General features: G+C 40.7%; 1 protein-coding gene and 1 long non-coding RNA gene across 3 annotated transcripts in view; one reads left to right on the forward strand and one right to left on the reverse strand.

The window, feature by feature from the left end:
• LOC144891704 (uncharacterized) overlaps positions 1–22,460 on the reverse strand; it is a 1,032,708-nt gene that overhangs the window by 803,347 nt on the left and 206,901 nt on the right. The window lies entirely within an intron of this gene.
• LOC137429675 (uncharacterized) overlaps positions 549–22,460 on the forward strand; it is a 26,734-nt gene continuing 4,822 nt past the window's right edge. Inside the window, exons 1-2 of one of the 2 annotated variants that reach the window (XM_068119796.2) lie at positions 549–818; positions 16,848–16,977. In XM_068119796.2, coding sequence (XP_067975897.2) covers positions 749–818; positions 16,848–16,977 — 200 coding nt within the window. In that variant the 5' untranslated portion in view covers positions 549–748. The remainder of the gene's footprint in view (positions 819–16,847; positions 16,978–22,460) is intronic. The other variant, XM_068119797.2, reaches the window with a different exon arrangement.

Consider the following 22,460-nt stretch of genomic DNA (forward strand, 5'->3'; position numbering starts at 1 on the left):
CCTGACTATAATGCCCTCAGGGCAATTTAGGAAGGGTACCAAAATACTACACGACACAAAACTCATTTCCATCACTGCTATAAATATTTTTTCCGCATATAGTCAATATTCATTGTTCTTATTTCTTTCTACTTTTCATGACATCCACTAAACGTGGTGACATGATGAGATCCACTTTGCAGTAGCAAAAGTTTGAAGAATTTTGGGACCAATATGTTTGTGAAATTGTTTGGTTAAAAATTGGCAAAATGAACATGTTACTGTAAATGTAGTACAGAATAGTAACACATTGCTCAGCGATGTATTTCCAAGATCTTGCCGAGTCAGAATCATGCTGGGAAGATGCACTCTGAAAGATCCAGCATAAAATTCCCTCCATTTATCAATGCCATTTGTGTATTGGCACTGAATGTATTCATTTGTAGCACATGCCAAATAAACAATGTCTTAATGATGTATTTATTTTAATCAAAGGTAACCACAGTTTACAATATGGAAAATTTATTGCACCAACAGCAGCTTTTGTAAACAACTTTTTAAAACAAGTTACACCACCTCGTTTTGTTTAGTGTTGGGTGTTAAACTTCCCCTCCTTTGGGGATTTCCCGCAGCCTCACTACTCCCACGCTGGAGGTGGGTATGTTTCCTATTCTGGGTTGTTGTCCATGCCCATAGCTGTTCAACCACACCTACGGTGAAAATATAAACGAAACGATGCTCAGTGTGACCCACCAGCCAGACTCCAACCATGGCAGCGGCACCACGCCTCGCCAGCACTCTGCTCCTTCTCTGCCTCATTTTCTCTTCGGTCCTTCCCGGTAAGCCCTCTTCTGCCCTCCATTGCTGCTTTGACTACTATTAGCCCACATACTTAATGATCAGCTTGCATATCTCAAGTTTGAGATTTAGTGCATAAATCTATACAAAGCTTCATTAGCTCAGAGTAAGTTGTTTCATAGATTTCATATATATATATATATATATATATATATATATATATATATATATATATATATATATATATATATATATATATATATATATATATATATATATATTTGTATACAAGGTTGAGGGTCGTGTAAGAGCTAACATTGATCACAAAAAAGACAAACTGACACATAAAACATAAAACATGATAAAGGGAGCGGGAGAACAAGATGGAGAGCAGGGACATTGGGAGATCTGTGGGAGGGAGAGGGCTTGGGGGGAGGAGGCATGGGAAGGTGGGAGAGGTTAAAAAAAAAAACACATGGACACTGCTAGGACTTCCAGGAAAGAAGTCGGTATTTAAAAAAAGTGGATCTGGGGTGAATTAACGGGGGTAGAAAATATCAAGGTTTGGGATGGGGGAAGATAAGTTCCGATGTCACCCTTTTTTTTGTATACAAGTTCTAGGCTCGTGAAAGAGCTAACATTAATCAAAGAAAAAGTCAAACCGACACATAAAACACAAAATATGGGGAGCGGTAGACAAGATGGGGAGAGAGGGGGAAGGACACAAACACAACATTTGAGAGCAGGGACATCGGGAGATCTGTGGGAGGGAGAGGGGGAAGGACACAAACACAACATTTGAGAGCAGGGACATCAGGAGATCTGTGGGAGGGAGGGGGCTTGGGGGGAGGTGGGAGAGGTATAAAACATATGGACACTGCAAGGACTTCCAGGAAAGAAGTTGGAATTTCAAAAAGGTGGATCTGGGGTGAAATTACCGGGGGTATAAAAGATCAAGGTTTTGGATGGGGGAAGATAAGAGATGGTGGTGAACAGCTGTTTTAAAGACCTGGAGGGAGAAGTGGGATTGAAGAGAGTGAGGGAGTTTGTTCCAGAGGCGGGAGAAAAGAGGAATGAAAGAGTGAAGGTGAGCAGAGAGTCTTGATTTTGGCAGTTTAACCATAAGAGGGTTGCAGGCAGATCTTGTGCGACCTGTAGGAATATTTTGGGGGACAGAGCCCAGAGAGAGCTGGGGGAGCAAGGCCGGAGAGGAGTCGGTAGAAGACGGAAAGATTTTCGGTGATGTTTGACTTTTTGGTAAACTGGAGCTCAGTATTGACATGTTATCTCGTGAAAGAAGATGAGATAGGCTGCTTTTAATGAGCCCTCTGAATGTATGTATTATTGCTCTGATAGATAGCACATTTGTTGGAATTGTAGCAAAATGGCAGTCCATGGATGCCACTCAAGAAAGAAACACAGGAACAGGAATAGTGCCTCCAGCATTATATACTGTACTAACCAGGTCACATGCTTCCCCTAGAAAAACGTGGCATATACAGGCTTTTGGGATCTCTCTTTCGGATCTGATTCCCAGCCTGACTATAAAATGTCATCCTGCTGCTTTTTTTTGCAAGTTGTTGCTTCAAAGGTCAAACATTCCTTTTAAGAGGGCGTAGATACAATGTGCAGGCAGGTGCTGCACACTCAAGGAGAGGGTAAGGAGACACCTGTGAAAACAGCACCGGGCTGCCAGTTGCATCATTTATGGGGGCGCAGCCATGTTGCTGACGCAATATCCCTGTAGATCTAGAATGGAGCAGCAATTTTAACTTTAATCAAGCTAGCAGCACACAATAGCTAAAACCTTTCGCAAGGCACCCTGGGATCTAGCAAACAGGTTAACCGTTTGTTAACCTCCCCTCCGAAGGTCTGTTGATAGTCATTGATGCAATTCATCAATATGGCAGTTTATAGCCTAAAATGAAACCCAAGCTAGATAACTCAAATTAGATTCCTCTGAACTATTATGTCAGCCCAGAAAAATGGTTCTTGCTGTGAAATACTAGGTGGTAAAACCTGTTCTTTAGCTGCCTCCGGTCTTAAGATACGAATACAAAACAAGGTGTGGTGTACCGGTTGTATTACCTGCTGAAGGAAATAAATGATTTATTTTTTAAACCGATTAATGATTCATTGAAGTAGAACTTATGACACCGAGTTTTCTGATATCATATATTAAGTATTATATTTCTTCATTAAATGCGGGTATTTCAAAAATGCAACCCAAAGTTGTTTTTATATATTTTTCTTTTTTGAATTTTTTTCCAAACAAATACAATTTTTGGGGGGATTAAAAAAATTGCTCTATAGTGCTACTACTTTGTAGGTATGTGTAAGGTCATATTAAATGATCCCTGACCACATTCCATAGTGGGTGGGTGTTGGGAAGTGTTTTAGACATCCACAAAAAAAAATAGAATAAAACAAAATTAATTGATTTCTTCAAAATCCCAAACAGGATTAGAACAGCACCGGGCAACACCTGCTAGTGTAAAATAAAGTAACAATCAAAAATTAATTCATAAAACATGTTATAAATCCTCCTGGTGAAGGACAAGGCACAAGTGGATCCTCCTGGTGAAGTTGGCACTAACTCGGCTGTGTTCCTGATAGTTGGGCGGATATGTGACAAAATATCACAAAGATGTTCCTGACGAATAAATATGATAAAGACGATAAAGATGTTTATGCAGGAAGCATAAAAATTGGTATATAAGGGTTTTAAGGTACCGTGAAATGGGGTGAATAGGGACAGCAAGGTGAATAGGGACACAAACTGAAAAAAAAAGTTGGGAAACTTTTTTCGCTGAAAATTGATAACCATACTGATTTGTTGATATTTGGGTTGAAAGTGTTCTCTTGTTTTTTTTAAAAAGCAACTTATAGTCCCTATTAACCCCATATATGGGTTAAATAGGAATAAATAGGATTTTTATGGCTGTCCCTATTCACCCCGTTTTACGGGTGAATAGGGACAGTCACTAATACAAAAAATAATAATCAAGAAACAATCCTGAGTTTCCAACTTATTGCTAAATTGATAGCTCAGATGGATGCACATAATATGCACCCATAATATAAACCGCGGTGCCAATGAAAAAAAATATGGGATAAAAAGTTTCTCCAAACTGTCCCTATTTCTTGATTGTGGGTGCTTTGATGTTGGTGGAAATTGCATTTTTGAGGTCGTCAATAGTCTGAGGTCTGGTACGGTCTATCCTTCAGGTAACACCAAAGATAGAAGTCAGGTGGGTTGAGGTCCGGAGAATGGGATGCCCATTAAACACCTGTCCTTTTGGAGATTATTCCATCACTGAATTTCTGTTGTTGCCACTGTATCGAACTGTTGGAAGTGTGAGGTGTGGCCCCATCTTGCTGAAACCATTGCACAGCCCTGTCAATGTGGCGTTTTGTCGCTGATGCAACCCGGAACTTCTGGATAACTTTCAAGTACCTTCAGTGGTTACGGTTACTGATTTCCCTTCTTCCTCTTGAAACAGATTGCTTATGGCAACCCATGCAGTGCACTCACTTCATCAGGAGGGATTAACTTCAATTCAATAACTTCATCAGGAGAACTAGAGCCCCAAAACACGTTTTTAGAGTTAACATGACCACTTTAAAGAAAGTGGGCCTTGTCAGAAAACCACACATTACTCAGAAAATTTACATCCCGACTCATTTTTCCCCCAAACCATTCACACATCACACAAAGTTGTTTATCATTGAATGTTAGTTTTTGCTTCACTTGTTGTTCAATTGTCGATACAACTCTCTGATGTTCGCAGTTTTTCCTCCACATGATGCGTCATACAAACCTGCAAAAGAAAAATGAATTTAATTAAAAAGTAAAAATTTCACATAAATTTAATAGGGTTGCTTTTTTATGAAACATCCTCCATCTTTGTTTGCATCTTGCTTCACACTCAATTCGAGTGTGCACAGGAAAATAAATCGAGCCATCCAGAGTACACATCAAAGGAAGGTTCTGGGTTATTGGAAGGTAGTACCTGTCTGGGTTATTGTATAACCCTGTCTGTTGGAATACCTCCAACTACATTCCCAAGCACTGCGTGAAGGTGTCAAGAGAGGTGTACTTTGAGCATGTCAAAATTCTGAACTCTAAACTGTGTAGGGAAAGTTACAACAAATGTATACCGTGTGTATGTGAGCTCGTATCTTATGGCTATGTAGATAATGAAAGCATAGCATATCATGACTATAAGCAATAATTAATTGCTTTAGCAGTGCAGTGCAGCTATCATCACATGTAACTCCTCATGATCAATGCTCAGGCTTGAACAATGTGCAATCATGCTGTTAGCTTCTAAAATATGGAGGGTGCTCACTGCTCTGGCTTGAACAATGTACAGTGTGTTTCAAAATGTCTGGAATCATAAGAAATATTTTTGATTTCAATTCAGCGACACCACGTGTGCGAGGCATTCTGAATTCGTCCTGAATTTGTCGCACATACGTAGCGGAGTAAGGATTTTTATTTATTATTCAGTCTGCCTGTCTAGCAGTCAAATAAAATTGACAATCATTCCAAACACAGGAAATCTCATGTTTTTAAAGATGTCATAAAGGACACAAACAACAGACATGAACTAATGTAATGTGTTAAATGAGGTGGTGTAAAAGACGTTGCATCAACAGAGGTAAACTTATGAAAGAAAATTTCCCAATTTTTTTTTAATCTTTAATTTATTTAAATTTAATCACATATTTGAACACTGTGGAACACAAATCAACTTTTTGACACTTTCAAAAGCCTTCTGTTCAGCAGTACTTGGACAAAATATTACAGCATTTTACATCATCACAACCAATCAAATGTACTGCTGGTAGACCCCGCCCATGTCCTTGTTGTCAGGTCTGTGTGGGGTAAGGTGTTCTATGAACTCTCTAATTTTTGAGACGCTGGCTTTGAGGTGGATAGGACATCATGGACCGATATAATTTAACACCCCTTGAATTTAACGAGATAGAATTTAACGCCACTTGAATTTAACGAGATAGAATTTAACGCCCCTTGAATTTAACGAGATAGAATTTAACGCCACTTGAATTTAACGAGATAGAATTTAACGCCCCTTGAATTTAACGAGATAGAATTTAACGCCACTTGAATTTAATGAGATAGAATTTAACGCCCCTTGAATTTAACGAGATAGAATTTAACGCCGCTTGAATTTAACGAGCTAGAATTTAACGCCCCTTGAATTTAACGAGATAGAATTTAACGCCCCTTGAATTTAACGAGATAGAATTTAACGAGATAGAATTTAACGAGATAGAATTTAACGAGATAGAATTTAATGAGATAGAATTTAACGAGATAGAATTTAATGAGATAGAATTTAACGCCCCTTGAATTTAACGAGATATAATTTAACGAGATTGAATTTAACGAGATATAATTTAACGCCCCTTGAATTTAACAAGATAGAATTTAACGCCCCTTGAATTTAACAAGATAGAATATAACGCCCCTTGAATTTAACGAGATATAATTTAACGCCCCTTGAATTTAACAAGATAGAATTTAACGCCCCCCACGTAGTCCAGGTTTAACGCCACTTGACCTTTTTTCTTTTGGAACACTGGAAATCAGTGGTTTATACTATGAAACCACATACTATTAAAGATATAATGAATGAAATAATAAACGAATGTGCTAAAATTGATATGTCAATGTTAAGAAACATTCAATGAAACCTACATACAAGAATTGATATATGTATGCATGTCAGTGGCTCGCAAATTTGAGCAATTATTAGAATAAAATATGAAAGCAAACATCCCTATGATTCTGAACTTTAGAAACACCCTGTACATGTGATTGCCTAATTGTGGTCAGGTTTTAGCATTGTACATGGTAACGAGCCAATGACGGTGTATGTGTATGATAACAACAAACCAATTACAACTAACAAACAACCTGTAATATGTGTATGGCATGCTTGCCAATTTGTCCTAACTGAATAAAGATAAGATAGCAAACATGCAAAACTACTCATGACAGTCCAACCACATAATGAGGCCTTAAATAGTATATGCTACCTGAACTGAACACCTGGTGAATTTACTTGATTTGAAAAGGTACCTTTATTTTTGGTGCATGTAGTAAGGTCAATACACATCAATGTTGTTTTTTTTCTTTCTTTGCAAAAATACACCAATGTTTCAATTTAAAATTTATTCAATATAAAGATATATGCCTAAAAACATTTGTATGAGGGTGAGGGGGTGAGACCGTTAGAGGGAGGGGTAAGGTATCAGTAGATGGACTGAAGGCCAATGGAGAAGAATGCTTGCAGCATGACCTGTCCCTGGTCAACATAGCCCCTGTGTCATCAGCATTTGAGGAATAATACTAGACAGAGGTGTGACTCTGTGACTTCACAATCATTTAACACACACATGACACATACACACATATATACACATATACCCATACACATATACACACATATATAAACACACACACACGTACACACATATATAAACACACATACATACACATACACACATATACACAGACACACATATACACATACACTCATATACACACATACACACACATATACACACAGATACACATACACACAGATACACATACACACATATACACAAATATAAACACACACATATACACATACACACATACACACATACACATACACACATATACACACAGATACACATACACACATATACACATGCACACATATACACATATATAAACACACACACATACACATACACACAGATACACATACACACAGATACACATACACACATATACACATACACACATACACACATATATAAACACACACATATACACATACACACATATACACACAGATACACATACACACATATACACATGCACACATATATAAACACACACATATACACATACACACATATACACATATATAAACACACACACACACATATACACATACACACATATACACATTTATAAACACACACACACACACATCTATACACATACACACATACACACATATACACATATACATAAACACATATACGCACACATATATATACACACACACACACACACACACACACACACACAAACAGATTTCAACTTCTCTCGATGAAGTGAGTGCCTATCCTTACAGCAATGAATTCGTACGTATTCAAGTGTTAATTGAGAAAAAACGATAAAATGTAAAATTGAGCTTTCATTTATGTGTGAGGGTCATTACAAAGTATATATACTCCATTCTCCACACTCTCGCTCCTCCCCACACATCCTTCCAAACTTGCACACCATATCCTTTGTGATGCTGACAACATCAATTGATTTTCTGAACAATTTGTTTGAGTTCTGAACAATTGCTGGAGTACCCCAAGGTGGTGTTCTGGGCCATGTGCTTTTTCTGGTATTCATCAATGATCTCTCTGACTCTCTGGCAAATCCTCTCTACCTCCTTGCTGATGATTCCACTCTCTGCTGCTCCATTCCTCATCCCTCAGATCGGCAGCCTGCAGCCTCCTCACTCTCTGCAGACCTGGACAAAATCACAGACTGGTCAAACAAGTGGAACATGTCTTTCAATCCTGACAAATCTCACACTCTCATTTTGTCTCTCCGAAAAGACCGACTGGACAACCCTCCCATCTACTTTCTCAACAATCCTCTCCAAGAAGTTCTGTCACTCAAGCTTTTGGGTCTCACTATCTGCCATGATCTTTCCTGGGAAAAATACATTTCAAATCTGGCCTCCAAAGCCAGTCGCCGACTGGGCATCCTCCGTCGTGCGAAGTCCTTTTCTTGACACTACTGAGCTTCTCACCACATGGAAAGCTTTCATCCGCAGCTTTATGGAGTGCTGCTCTCCCCTCTAGGCTGGTGCTCATGCCTCACACCTAGCTCGGCTTCACTCTGTTGAAACCAAAGCTTTCAGAATCATTGCAATCTCCCGCGATGAAGCCGATTGTGAGGGCCTTTCACTCATTCACCGCAGGCAGGTTTGTGGTCTTTCTGTCTTCTACCGACTCCTCTCCGGCCTTGCTCCCCCAGCTCTCTCTGTGCTCTGTCCCCCAAATATTCCTGCAGGACGCACAAGATCTGCCTGCAACCCTCTTATGGTTGAACTGCCAAAATCAAGACTCTCTGCTCACCTTCACTCCTTCCTTCCTCTTTTCTCCCACCTCTGGAACAAACTCCCCCACTCTCTTCATTCCCACTCCTTCCTCCAGGTCTTTAAAACAGCTGTTCACCTCCATCTCTTATCTTCCCCCATCCAAAACCTTGATCTTTTCTTCCACCGTTAATTCACCCCAGATCCACTTTTTTGAAATACCGATTTGTTTCCTGGAAGTCCTAGCAGTGTCCATATGTTTTATACCTCCCCCTCCCTCCCCCCCCCCCCCTTTCCCATGCCTCCTCCCCCAAGCCCTCTCCCTCCCACAGATCTCCCGATGTCCCTGTTCTCTGCTGTTGTAGTTATGTGCTTCCCTCTCTCTCCCCATCTTGTCTCCCACTCCCTTTATATTATGTTTTGTGTGTCCATTTTTCTTTTTTGTGATTGATGTTAGCTCTTACACGAGCCTCGATCTTGCATACCAAAAAAAAAAAAAAAAAGAAATAAAAAGGAATCCTACATATATTCTGTACAAAATACATTGTTCAGAAGAGTCAGATATTCATTGCTTCCAACAAACTGGTTGCAGATAATCAGCAATACCATATGCTTGCAATGCCCATTCACTTCTGTACTTTGTGAAACTACCGAGACCAGAAAGATTCCATTATGGTGTAATAAATCAAAAGTATTATGTTGGGAGCCTTGACCCCTCCCCCGCAAACCACCAACCCCCACTGCCATTTCCCATTTTCCTCAAAAGAAAGCCCTTCAATTCAGTTGCAAATTTTAGTCCTTGTTTGTTTCCTTCCTGATGAAAATGCCAAAATATCATGGCATTCCCATGGAGAAAGCCAATTGAATTTTGTGTTGTAGTCTCAGACTCATTAAGGATATTGTCCACATGGCAAAGACTTGAGAAGCATCAATGTGGCAGTACCAGTTTAGCAGGAATTACAAGAACGACACTCGCTAGAGCCTACCTCCACCACCCTGAACAGTTTACGGTTTGTATCCCACTGATGGGTCATGTCTGCATCTGACCGAAACCAAAAACTAATCGATTCGTCTTTGTCACCCGCACAACCTGTCCACCAAGTTTTGTCTGAATCCGTCCACAACTTTTTGAAATATCTTGTTCACAGACAGGGGTGAAAACATAACCTCCATCCACCTTCGGTGGTGAAGGTAACAATCGGAAATTAACACACATGGTGTATGGGATTTGTACCTGGGTTCCAAGCCACAGGGTTCAGGTAAGAATATTAAACTGTCCAACCCAGTTGATTTCTTCTCCACTGAGGGTGTGTGGTTTTCATTTTGGTGTCATCATTGTGATCTCCAAATCATTAGTGCAATGAACTTCTCTCCTTGGTTGCAAGTTTCTATCAGCATGTAAGTTTTTCTTAGATCTTTATTTAAAAGGTAATGGATAACGCCACTTTTAATCACAAAAGTCAGCAGCCACAGGGTTAATCTTAAAAATAAGTCCAAGTGTTTGTGCGTTTTTTTGTTACGCTTTCACGACTCAGCCGTAACACCTGGAAGCCCCAAAGTTTGGGTGCAGATACTTTAGAATCTGGGCAAGGTTTTAAGGTACCACGCCTTGGCCTTGTGGACCGTTTTGAGTCCACTAAAGACCGCTATAAAGTGTATATTGGAATGTGACATCGGGCAGTGCTGCCGCGGGCCTAGGGGTAAAAGCTTACCACCATGAGGCCAGTAACTCCATAGCTTTTCAATGTCCAACGCGTCCAAAACCACTGCCGGGAAAATCCCTCCTGCCCCCTAATATTGTATAAAAGTTCAAAATGAAAATGTACGGACAAAAAAAAAAGCTTTCAAAAACAATTCAAAGAAAGACAAAAAATTGTTGACCATTAACTTGCAGGCAGCAACTGTTCGGTTTGAAGAGCCTAGCCTTCCTTCCCCTCATCAAAACAAGCTTCACTCTCATCTTTTGTTAATTTTGTTGTCATCACTTATCTGGAAAAAAAATAAGAAAATAAGGGGTAATTAATTTAATGAAATATATACATATATAATTATATATATATATATATATATACAGTCACGTGAAGAAGTAAGTACACCCTTGGCTCTAATAGGTGGTATTGCCCCCTTTGGCAGAAACAACCTCAAGTTGGCGTTTCTTTTAACTGTCTACCAGTCTCTGACATCGACTGGGAGAAATTTTTGCCCACTCCTCCATGCAGAATTCTTTCAGCTGTGCGATGTTTGAGGGGTTTCTTGCATGCACAGCTCGTTTCAAATCCCCTCACAACATCTCGATGGGATTTAGATCCGGGCCTTGACTTGGCCATTCCAGAACCCTCCATTTCTTTCTTTTCAGCCATTCCTTGGTGGATTTACTGGTATGTTTAGGGTCATTGTCATGTTGCAAGGTCAACCTTCGGTTGAGTTTCAACTTCCGACAGATGGCCTCATATTATCCTCAAACACCCTCTGGTACAATGAAGAATTCATAGTGGATTCTACAATGTTGAGCTGCCCAGGTCCTGATGCAGCAAAGCTGCCCCAAACCATAATATTTCCACCACCATGCTTTACAGTTGGTATCAGGTTCTTGTGGTCAAATGCTGTCTTTAGTTTTCGCCAAACATGTCTTCTGGTACTGTGGCCAAATAGCTCTACCTTTGACTCATCTGTCCAGAGCACATTGTTCCAGAAGTGCTGGTCTTTGCCGAGGTGTTCATTGGCAAACTTTAATCTTGCCCTGATGTTCTTTCTGTACAGCAAAGGTTTCCTCCTGGCACACCTCCCATGTAGATCAAATTTGTGCAGCCTCTTTCTAATGGTAGACTCGTGCACTTTGACATCAACAGTGGCAAGAGCTACCTGTAGGTCCCGTGATGACATTCTGGGATTCTTAGAGACTTCCTTCAGCATCTTGTGGTCTGCTCTCGGGCTGAACTTGCTGGGGCGGCCTTGCCTGAACAAATTAGCAGTTGTTTGGAATCTTCTCCACTTGTAGATGATCTTCCGGACAGTCGAATGATTGATTTCAAATTGTTTGGAGATCTTTTAAAATCCCTTCCCAGACTCGTCGGCATCTATAACCTTCTTTCTCAAGGCCTCAGAGAGCTCTTTTGATCTAGGCATGGTGACGCCGCACACTCCAACAACAAAGAGCAAACCAAACTAAATGTCTGAGGTTTAAATAAGACAGGTTCCTCCAAGATCCTCTCTAACGATGTTCTAATCATTTGCACCTGAGCTGGTGCACCTGATTCTAATTTTATGTATTTGAAGTCGTGATAAATGTAGGGGTGTACTTACTTTTTCCACATGCGAAATTTGCATTTATGTTTGTTTAAATTATACAATGGACTACAAAATGTAAATGTTTCATGATATTTGTTATATTATATCACCTTTATATATCAATGTTGTTGAAATGAAGATCAAATAGCTGTATGTTGAAATATGTTGAAAAAGTCAAAACTTTACATGGGGTGTACTTACTTTTTCACGTGACTGTATATATATATATGTATATTATATATACCCTGTTATAGAGCTTCAGTGCTGCCAAGGTAGTTTCTTGGCAAGGGTCATGTTGTGTGGTTTGCTATCCCTCTCCTATCTTTTTGCTATCTCAGGGCAGAAACTTGGAATTTGTTCAGGGTGCTAGTGATGTTTAAAATGTCCAACAAAGCTGCCAGCTCTGGCTCACCTCTTCTTCACAAAGGATACCGTAGGATCTTTAACATCCACCAAATAATGCCAGCAGATAGGACACCCAGTTTAATGTCCAGCCGGGGGTCGGCACACACATTAATGAATCACCCTGCCTGTGAAACACTGGGATGACAGTTTATAGCTTGGTGGGACTTTGAACTATAGGCTAGACGGCTTAGAGCCAAGTGTGTTTACGTCTAGGCCATCCTATCAGCACTTTAAAATAATAAATAAGGTAAAAATCAATTATGGTGTCGAACCATCCAAATCCTATCTAGCTCCAAACTTTTGACCCACCCTGCATATAAAGGGGAGCCCAAGATAAACAAGCATTCTGAGTATTGCGCTGCAATACATGTCCCCTACCGGCATTGGGTAGCACTGTCATAGAGGACAGTATTATGACTTACCGCACTCCAAATTATAGTCCGGAAAACTGTTGGGGAAATTCCCAAAGTTCAAAGTGCCATAACTTTGTCAAAAATGATCGAAACGTCATGAAGTTCGAACTTGCTCTGTAACTTATCATGAGGAAACCATGTACCAAGTTTGAAATCATTAGCGTTAAGAGTTTAGAAAAAAAGTCCGGAAAACAGTTCATTGCGTGACGGACGGACGGACGGACAGACTGACAGACTGACAGACGGAGGGACGGAGTGCAAACCTATAGTCCCCTACGGTGTACACCGGTAGGGGACTAATAAAGGGGCCCCATGTGATTCACTGCATAATGGAGCAGTAAATCACATGTTTAAGTCAGATTGTTCAGGGTGCCTTAAGCTCTACCGAGGGTGCCTCCCGAGGGTGCCTACCGAGTCTCTAAATTGTCTTAAGCGTTTATTTGCAGTGAGGCACCCACTTCCATTTTCCATTGTTCATCATGTTTAGGGTTCCACTCAGTATTTAGGTATATTTTTGATATTGTGCATTTTATTATACATAAATTTTCATTCATCTCCCTATCTATCTCTCTTTCTCTCTCTCTATCTCTCCCTCTCTCTCCCCCTCATTATCTTTCTCCCTCTCTCTGTCTCTCTCCTTCTTACTCACTCCCCCTCTCTCCCTCTCTCTTCAAGTCTTTCCACAGATTCTCAATGGGATTCATGTCTGGGCTAGCCAGGGCCACTCAAGAACTTTCATGTTCTTGTTCTGAAGCCATTCCAGTGTTGCTTTGGCTATATGCTTGGGGTCATAGACTGTGGCAAAAATTTACATTCCAACAGGACAGTCCTTTTGCACTTTGTAGCAGATTCTCCTCAAGGATTTGACTGTATTTGGCTCCATTCATTGTTCCCTCTATCCTTACAAGTCTCCCAGTCCCTGCCGCTGAAAAGCATCCCCATAGCATGATACTGCCACCACCATGCTTCATGGTAGGGATGGTGTTAGATGGGTGATCAGCTGTGCTCAGTTTCCGTCAGACGTAGTGCTTTGCATTCAGGCGAAAGAGTTCAATTTTCGTCTCATCAGACCACAGAATCTTGTGCTCATGCTCTCTGTCTTCCACATGCTCCAGGCATACTGTCATGTGCCTTTTTCCCAGGAGTGGCTTCCATCTGGACACTCTCCCATAAAGCCGAGATTTGTGAAATGCTGCAGAGATTGTTATCCTTCTGGCAGGTTCTCCCATCTCAGCCAAGGAACTCTGTAGTTCTGTCAGAGTGGTCATTGGGTTCTTGGTCACCTCCCTGACCAAGATCCTTCTTGCCCGGTTGCTCAGTTTGGTCGGACAGCCAGCTCTAGGAAGAGTCTGGGTGGTTCTATATCCTTTCCATTTCCTAATGATGGAGCTCACCGTTCTTGCGAACTTTCAACACTCTAAAAATCGTTTTATACCCTTCCCCCAGATTTATGCCTCCTCACAATTATATCTCGGAGTTCTACGGACAGTTCCTTGGACTTCTGGTAGAGTTTCAGCAATGCCATTCACTGTCAACTGTGAAACGTTATATAGAACGGCGTCTTTCTTTCTAAATAGTGTCCAATCAATTGCATTGGCCACAGGTGGACTCCAATCAAGTTGTAGAGACATTTCAAGGATGATCAAAGGAAATTGGATGCACCTGACCTCAACTTGGAGTGTCATAAGTATAACAAAGGGGTTGAATACGTATTGACTCAAGACATTTCAGCTTTTCGTCTTGAATTATTTTGTAAAAAAAGAAAATTGTTTTGTTTTGTTTTGTTGATACAGTTGAACACTTTGACATTATGGGGTATTATGTGTACATCCGTGACAAAAAATCTCAATTGAATCTATTTTAAAGTCAGGCTGCAACAACAAAATTTGAAATAAGTCAAGGGGCGTGAATACTTTCCGAAGCCACTGTGTCAACTGAAAGTATGTAAAGAAACACATTTGGTTTAAAGGCAACTAATGTATCTACTGATTACAACAAGGCATCTGGAATACAATTGGAGGAAGAGAGACGATTTCTTCATTGGGATATGTGATGAGATTTTAGAATATTGGGACACTTGATGAAATTTTAGAAGATTGGGACATGTGACGAAACCTGGATCAATTTCAAACCGCAGTCTAAGCACGGTACTTTACTTGCACCACTCAAATGACATCTGAGTGGCATTTAGTTTAAGAATGATCAAGATGTGACCTGAAATTGTTGTGTACCCAGTACCCACCCATCCTAAAGATTTATACACAGTCAGCTTTACGACAACGATGGGATAAGTGTGTATGAATATCAAGGAAATACCTGAAGAAATTGGTGAATTTTCATCAATTTCGTTGCACTTAATGCATATACATCAAATTGAGTAAGAATTGTATTGATTATATTGTCGCGTCCGTAGCCGATAAAGACCTGTCTCGGACGGATTGCCGATCGAGCTTAACACTCCGAGGCGTTCAGTCAACAATGGCGGAGTTAATATGCGCATGGGGGAGGGTGAAGCTCTTACCTTCACGGGTCCCACCGGACATCCTCGAATCTGGGATAATTATCAATTCAAGCCGACACAGAATTCAATGTACAAAAATACCGGCTTTATTGAAGAAATGCTGGTAGCCAAATAATGCACGACAAAACTAAAATTCCTAAATGGAGTACCCCCACACAGACTCGTATACAGACAAAGGGAACAATAAAAGTGAAAATAAAAATGTGTAATTGTGACTTAACTCTGGTCCCCTTGATCGTCCAGGATCGTCACAGACCCTCTGTCCTCACGTGGGAAAAACACAGGCCCAGGACGCGCAGTTTGTGCGTGGGAAACAGGCTTCCATGTGCAGTCGACTCACTCCTGGTTCTGTGTGTGAAAGTGAGCAGGCCATGCCCGTTTGGTTACTCCAGCCATGCTCGTCCTCACGATCGTCGAGACCTCCAATGTCCCTGGTGCAAGAGCACTATAAAATGTTCACGGGCTCGTGAAGACGGCCCACATGCGAGAGCACAACTGGGACTGCACGGCACCAATGTTCCAATGCAAGCATTACTAAATCTTGACCGTTCGCTATCAATGTCCCCACGCAAGAGCACAAAGAGAGAGACAAATGTCCATGTCTGCTCACAATGAATCACCCTTGCGCAAGAGAGTGTCCCAACGCAAGAACTTATCGGCACCCTTTCACTTTCAGATCCAGAAACCGAGAGAGAAAATGTCGGCCCTCCAACTCCTTTGTACTCAAGGCTCTGACGTCATCCGACGCCCCCCGTGCCTGCTCCAGCCAGCCTGTCCCATCTCACCGTTGCTCGACCATCCTAACCAATCACTGCTCTCCGGGGACTTGGACTCACGGACATACCTGCTTTTGTGATCACCCGACGGTGGTATCAGCGGTGGTTCAATGTCCCGGTTCCGGTTGCTTTTATTTTGTGTTATTAATGTGCAGTGTCTTAGCTTGTGTGTGTGCTGCATTATCGTAAGGAACAGAGGAAAAATAACAGAGGCCATTTATATACAGGGGGATTTACCATTAATCCCTAACTAATTAACATAACCCCACTCCTTGTGATGGGAACAATGATTCACTTGCGTGACATCCGGCCTGACTTATGTACATCAAGATGGCTACACAACATTCAGAGCATGGTGCTCTATACACTTCTGCCTGGCTCTAAGATAATCATTGCCTACCCCCCACAAACGTAACAATATTTATTACAAATGTAATCAAATATAATGATTATATATCGTGATATAAATGATAAACCATTGTAAATACAAATTCTTCAAGAGAATGTGCTTCTATAACCATAAGTTGTTTTTGACCAGGTGATGCAATCCCATCATTCCGCTCTCGCTGCCGTTGCCGAGTGTTGTCCAAGCACCACGTTCCGCGGTGCTCGGTGCAGTCACTCATCATGACACCACCGGCATCTTCGTGCAGAGTGTGGCAAGTCATGTGAGTCAACGAGATGATTAAAGTACACATCAAAGTACACGAGATCAAAGTACACCACACAACATTAGACATGATATCAATATATTGTGTATGCTGTGTTTACCACCTGGAATTCCATTAACATTGTTAGCTGAGGAGAGCAACAACATGAACGTTTTCCCCTTTTTTTAACAGAAGCAAAGACAGTGTGGAAAAAGAACCAAAACTGCAATCATTCAACATCGATAAGTTCTTGCACATAATTATCTGGCAACATGAATGCAGAAACCCACACTGGCAACACTCAAAATTGGTTCAAAAAAACAAACAAAAAAACAAGTACAGATACATTCAAAGTACACCACCCCCATGCCGAATAAATGAATAACATATCCTCCAGCGTGTGGCATTGCTGGGGCGTCTTCGGCAACCAATTCTGCTGTGCAGTACATAGAGACGGTATTGAGAGGTAGAGGTGTACAATAATTGATTGATTAATTACGTAATTAAAATTAATAAATAGTGTTCGTAAAATAATTAAATCAATTGGCTAATCGCATACCTAAACTATCAGTGTTTCATCCGAAGCTGTAATTTTTTGAAAATTAATGAAATAATTAATTAATCGAAAAAAATTAAACAATTAATTGATTAATCAATGTCAAAATATCCTTTATAGCTAAATCACTTGTTCATTGTCATGTCCAAATATCAGCTTCCTAGATCAAAAGGTGCCTGAGATATTGCCCAGATGAGAAAGGAAATAAATAAGTGATTAATAATGAAAATAAATTAATAATCGTTAAATAATTAAAGTACTCATTTGGCTAATAGAATACCTAATCACCACCGTTTCATCAGAATCTGTAACTTTTAAAAAGGTAATTAATTAAGTAATTGATTGAATAATTGAGTAATTAATCGATTAATGGATTAATCGATAATATCCTTTATAGCCAAATCACTTGGACACTGTCGTGTCCGAATATCAGCTTCCTAGCTCAAAAGGTGCCTGAGATATTGTCTAGATGAGAAAGAAAATAAATAAGTAATAATAATAATAATAATAATAATAATAATAATAATAATAATAAAGGAGTCTTATATAGCCCCATCAAGCAGAGTAAACTACCCTCATGGCGCTTTACATTATCATGCGAACGCACACGCACCGCACACACACACACAAACATACACACAAACAGACACACCTTCACTCTTGCCCTATTCCTCTCCCTCCCCATTCAAAACCCACAGATGTGTACTCCCCCTCCTCCTCCCCTCCCTCCCCCGCACATGTACACAGACATACTCTCGATCTCTGTCCCACCTCAAACCAAAGGGAAAACAGGACTTAGACTTTGAAAGACTTGTGAAACAGATAGGTTTTGAGGGAGGTTTTAAAGGCAGGAAGAGAGTCAACATGTCGAACAGAGGAAGGCAAGTCATTCCAGAGCAGAGGTGCAGCAAAGGAAAAGGATTTCTCGCCAAACGACTTGGTGCTGGTGCGCCAAGTACTTAATAAAAAAATTAATAAATAAATAAAATAAAAAAAACATTTAAATCGCCAAGTACTTAATAAATCGGTAATAATTAAGTAATTAATCAATTAATTGATTAATAAAAAAACAAAAATATAGTTTTTGCCAAAGCACTTGCTCACTAGTGTGCCCAAATTTCAGCTTCCGAGCTCAAAGGATGGCTGAGATATCGCCCAGACAAACAAACAAACAAACGGAGTGAAAACTGAGTACTCCCTTTCGGCGCATGTCATCGACAGGCCTGGAGATGGAATAGGAAAGGAGAGGTGTACAAAAAAAAAGAAAAAAAGAGTATAACATTTACATTAGAGTCATCTTCTTTCAACAGAATGTTCAACATCACATTTGCCACTGTTGTCATTGGCATTCCAATTCCAGGCTAGACGATACGTTTTCATCCCGAAACTTCACAGACAGGGTATTGCAACAAAAGAGCTACACCGTCATCCTTTGGTGTGCACGATACGACGGCTGTACTGTGTAATACAACCCGCTTGTAGATATTGAAGATCCCATTGTAACTTTTATGAGAGTAGGCCAGCTGCATCCTGGTACCCTGCTCAAAGTCGAAAAAGCCCCCAATATAGGCCTACAAGGGAGGTTTAATCAGTGGTACAGCCACGCTTTAGTGATGATGCAACCAGAAGACCAAATCTGTGATTACAATCCAGTCAATGTGTCTCACTTTGTTCTAAAAGGCCTCCTGCTGTTGTAGAATAGTAATGGTACCGTTGGAAAGTTAAAAATCGACTTCCTTGGAAAAAGCGTTTTTAAAGTTGTAAAACATCATGTCCGTTTAATCAAAAAGGGTCTTTTTCCCAAGATTTGGAGGTTAATGTAGCAGTTCAAATGACGACGATTTTATTATTCTGTGACAGCAGGAACCCTTTAGAATAAAGTGTGACAGACACGGAATTTATTAGAGCACACAAACAACAACAACAACCACAGCTACACAGCTGTCAGGGATGCCTCTTCGTGGCGGTTGTACCCCCTCCAACGCACGTTGTGTCCAAATCTTCCTCTTCCCTGCTGCCCAGATTTGTCACGGCAGCGCGGTCATGGTCAGAGTACCGATCGGTCCCCATGGACCGGCCCTTTCCCTCTTGTCTCTGTCTCATTTTTCTGTCTTTCTCTTGTCTTTCTCTCTCTTTCTCTGAAACACCGGAATGACACTTTTAAGCTGGGTCGGGATTCAAACCCACATTGGACCGCTTAGAGGCGAGTGTGTGTAAATCTAGCTATCTTTCCAGTCCCATGACACATTAGGTATTTAGGAATCAGAAGGATTAAAATAACTTCAAGATTCTTCAAGAACTTGAAGTTCTCTGGATCATTTGTTGATGTTAATGATGCACATACCCACCCACTCTACACCTGAGAGACCTACACTCCACCATCTGAGGTTTTTTTTGTTTTTTTTGTATACTGAATCGAGGCTCGTGAAAGAGCGAACATTTACTTCACAAACAAATCAGCCAGACAGACAAAATATATAAAAAGAGGGAGCGGAAGACAAGATGGGGAGAGAAGGGGAAGCACACAAACACTTGAGAGCACACAACATTTGAGAGTAGGGAGATGTGTGGGAGGGAGAGGGCTTGGGGGGAGAAGGCGTGGGAAGGGGGGGGGGGGTGGAAGAAGTATAAAGCACAAGGACACCAAGGACTTCCAGGACAGAAGTTGGTATTTCAAAAAAGTGGAATTGGGGTGAAATTAGCGGGGGTAGAAAAGATCAAGGTTTTGGATGGGGGAAGATAAGAGATGAGGAAGATAACAAAAAAATGGGGGAAGGATGGGGGAAGATAACAAAAAACAAATTAATAAACAATAAATGGCTGTTTTACAAAATCATTGCCTTTTTTTTCAAAGCGTAAATCTCTACAGGCTTAGTTACTTCCCTATGGGTCTTTCCTTTGCTGATTTCACCATTGGTTATCAGATGACATCTGCCACTCGCACTTCCTAATGAGGGAATTACTGAACTATGTTAAGTAAAATTATCTTTAAAGAATCCATCCAAACAGGGATCTTTTTGTTTTTGGGCCTTATCAGGCTGGTGCTCATAAAATGTCAATGGTGAATGAGCAAAAGTCTTTATTTACTTATTTCCTTTGACCCAAATGCCCTTCTCCTGGATGAGTCGGATGCCCTCTAAAGAACAATTCCTATGGAATCAGATTTAGTTAATAGGGGAGAATGGATAATTAGTAGAGATCCTTTGTGAATAGAAAGCCAAAATAATTATTGGCCATATGAAAAATTCTTTGGACAATTTCATGATTGAACATTTTCTATCTGCTGAGTACGACAATTGAATGTGGATGAGACATTTACACGCAATCCCCATCTGACGAAGAGAAGGACCGTCAGAAGGTGTCCATGTCATTATATGTTCCCTCGACCTATTGGATAATCTTAAAAAACACCCACAAATGCAGAAGTATAAGCGTGGGTGCAGAAGTACCCACAAATGCAGAAAAACACCCACAAATGCAGAAGTATAAGTGTCAGAAGGTGTCCATGTCATTATATGTTCCCTCGACCTATTGGATAATCTTAAAAAACACCCACAAATGCAGAAGTATAAGCGTGGGTGCAGAAGTACCCACAAATGCAGAAAAACACCCACAAATGCAGAAGTATAAGTGTCAGAAGGTGTCCATGTCATTATATGTTCCCTCGACCTATTGGATAATCTTAAAAAACACCCACAAATGCAGAAGTATAAGCGTGGGTGCAGAAGTACCCACAAATGCAGAAAAACACCCACAAATGCAGAAGTATAAGCGTCAGAAGGTGTCCATGTCATTATATGTTCCCTCGACCTATTGGATAATCTTAAAAAACACCCACAAATGCAGAAGTATAAGCGTGGGTGTTCATAATAAATCTACTGTAAACATAACCTCCATCCTACCAATGGCTTCAATTATTCCAAGCTGTAGCCTGGTATTGCTTTAACGGTTCATGTGGCTGGCCCTTAGGGTCTTGAATTTGAGCCCCTATCATGCCATTGAATTTAAACCCGGGCTAGTCATCTCTAAGGTGAGTGCGGATACTTCTACCCTATCCTGCCAGCCCTTCTGCCACAAAACTACAACGGAACTCGGTAGAGCGCATACCTCCGCCAGGCTGAACAGTTTATTTTCCATCCCACTGATAGGCCGGATCTGGATTGGGACCTGAACCAAAATCTAATCGGCTTGTTCTTGTAGCATAACCAACTCATCCACCAAGTTTAGTCATAACTCGTCCATAACTTTTTAAAATATGTTATATATCGCTTTTTGCCCGATCCCTCAATGGTGAAGAATCACGTCGAAATTAAATAATTGTCGTATCCGAATCCGTATTCAGATCTTCACCAAAATCGAATCGAATCGTCCTTGTCAGACACCCAACCGTTCCACCAAGTTTCGTCCAAATCCGTCCACAAATCTTTGAGATATCCTGCTGTGTATCGTTTTTGGCCCTATCTCCCAAAAGGTGAAGAAGAAGAACCACCTTTGGAGGCCATTTTCCCCCGCAGAGCAGGGGTTGGCCTTTTTCGGGCACCGTGGACCCCTTTTTGAAGCAATGTTTTATGGCCGGATGCCCTTCCTGCCGCCAACCCTGTTAGTAGCCTCTTGCGACACGCAGGGAATTACCAGTGAACTGGTGCTCAATTTGCCGACTCCCGATGGTGAAGAATCACTGAAAAATTCCAGTAGCCGGATCCGAATCCGGATCTTCACCAAAATCTAATCATTTCGTCCTTGTCACATTCGCTACATCTCCGCCAAATTTCGGCTGAATCCGTCCAAAACCTTTTGAGATATGTTTTTCACAGACAAACAAACAAACAAACAAAAAACAGACAGAGAGGGGTGAAAACATAACCTCCATCCACCTTTGGTGGCGGAGGTAATAATGTTTACAAAAATATGTTAAAGCTTATTTCTACAAAAAGGTCAACAATAT

The sequence above is a fragment of the Myxine glutinosa genome, chromosome 4 (genome assembly GCF_964187855.1).
Source record: "Myxine glutinosa chromosome 4, kmMyxGlut1.1, whole genome shotgun sequence".
In the NCBI taxonomy this organism is placed as follows: Eukaryota; Metazoa; Chordata; class Myxini; order Myxiniformes; family Myxinidae; genus Myxine; species Myxine glutinosa.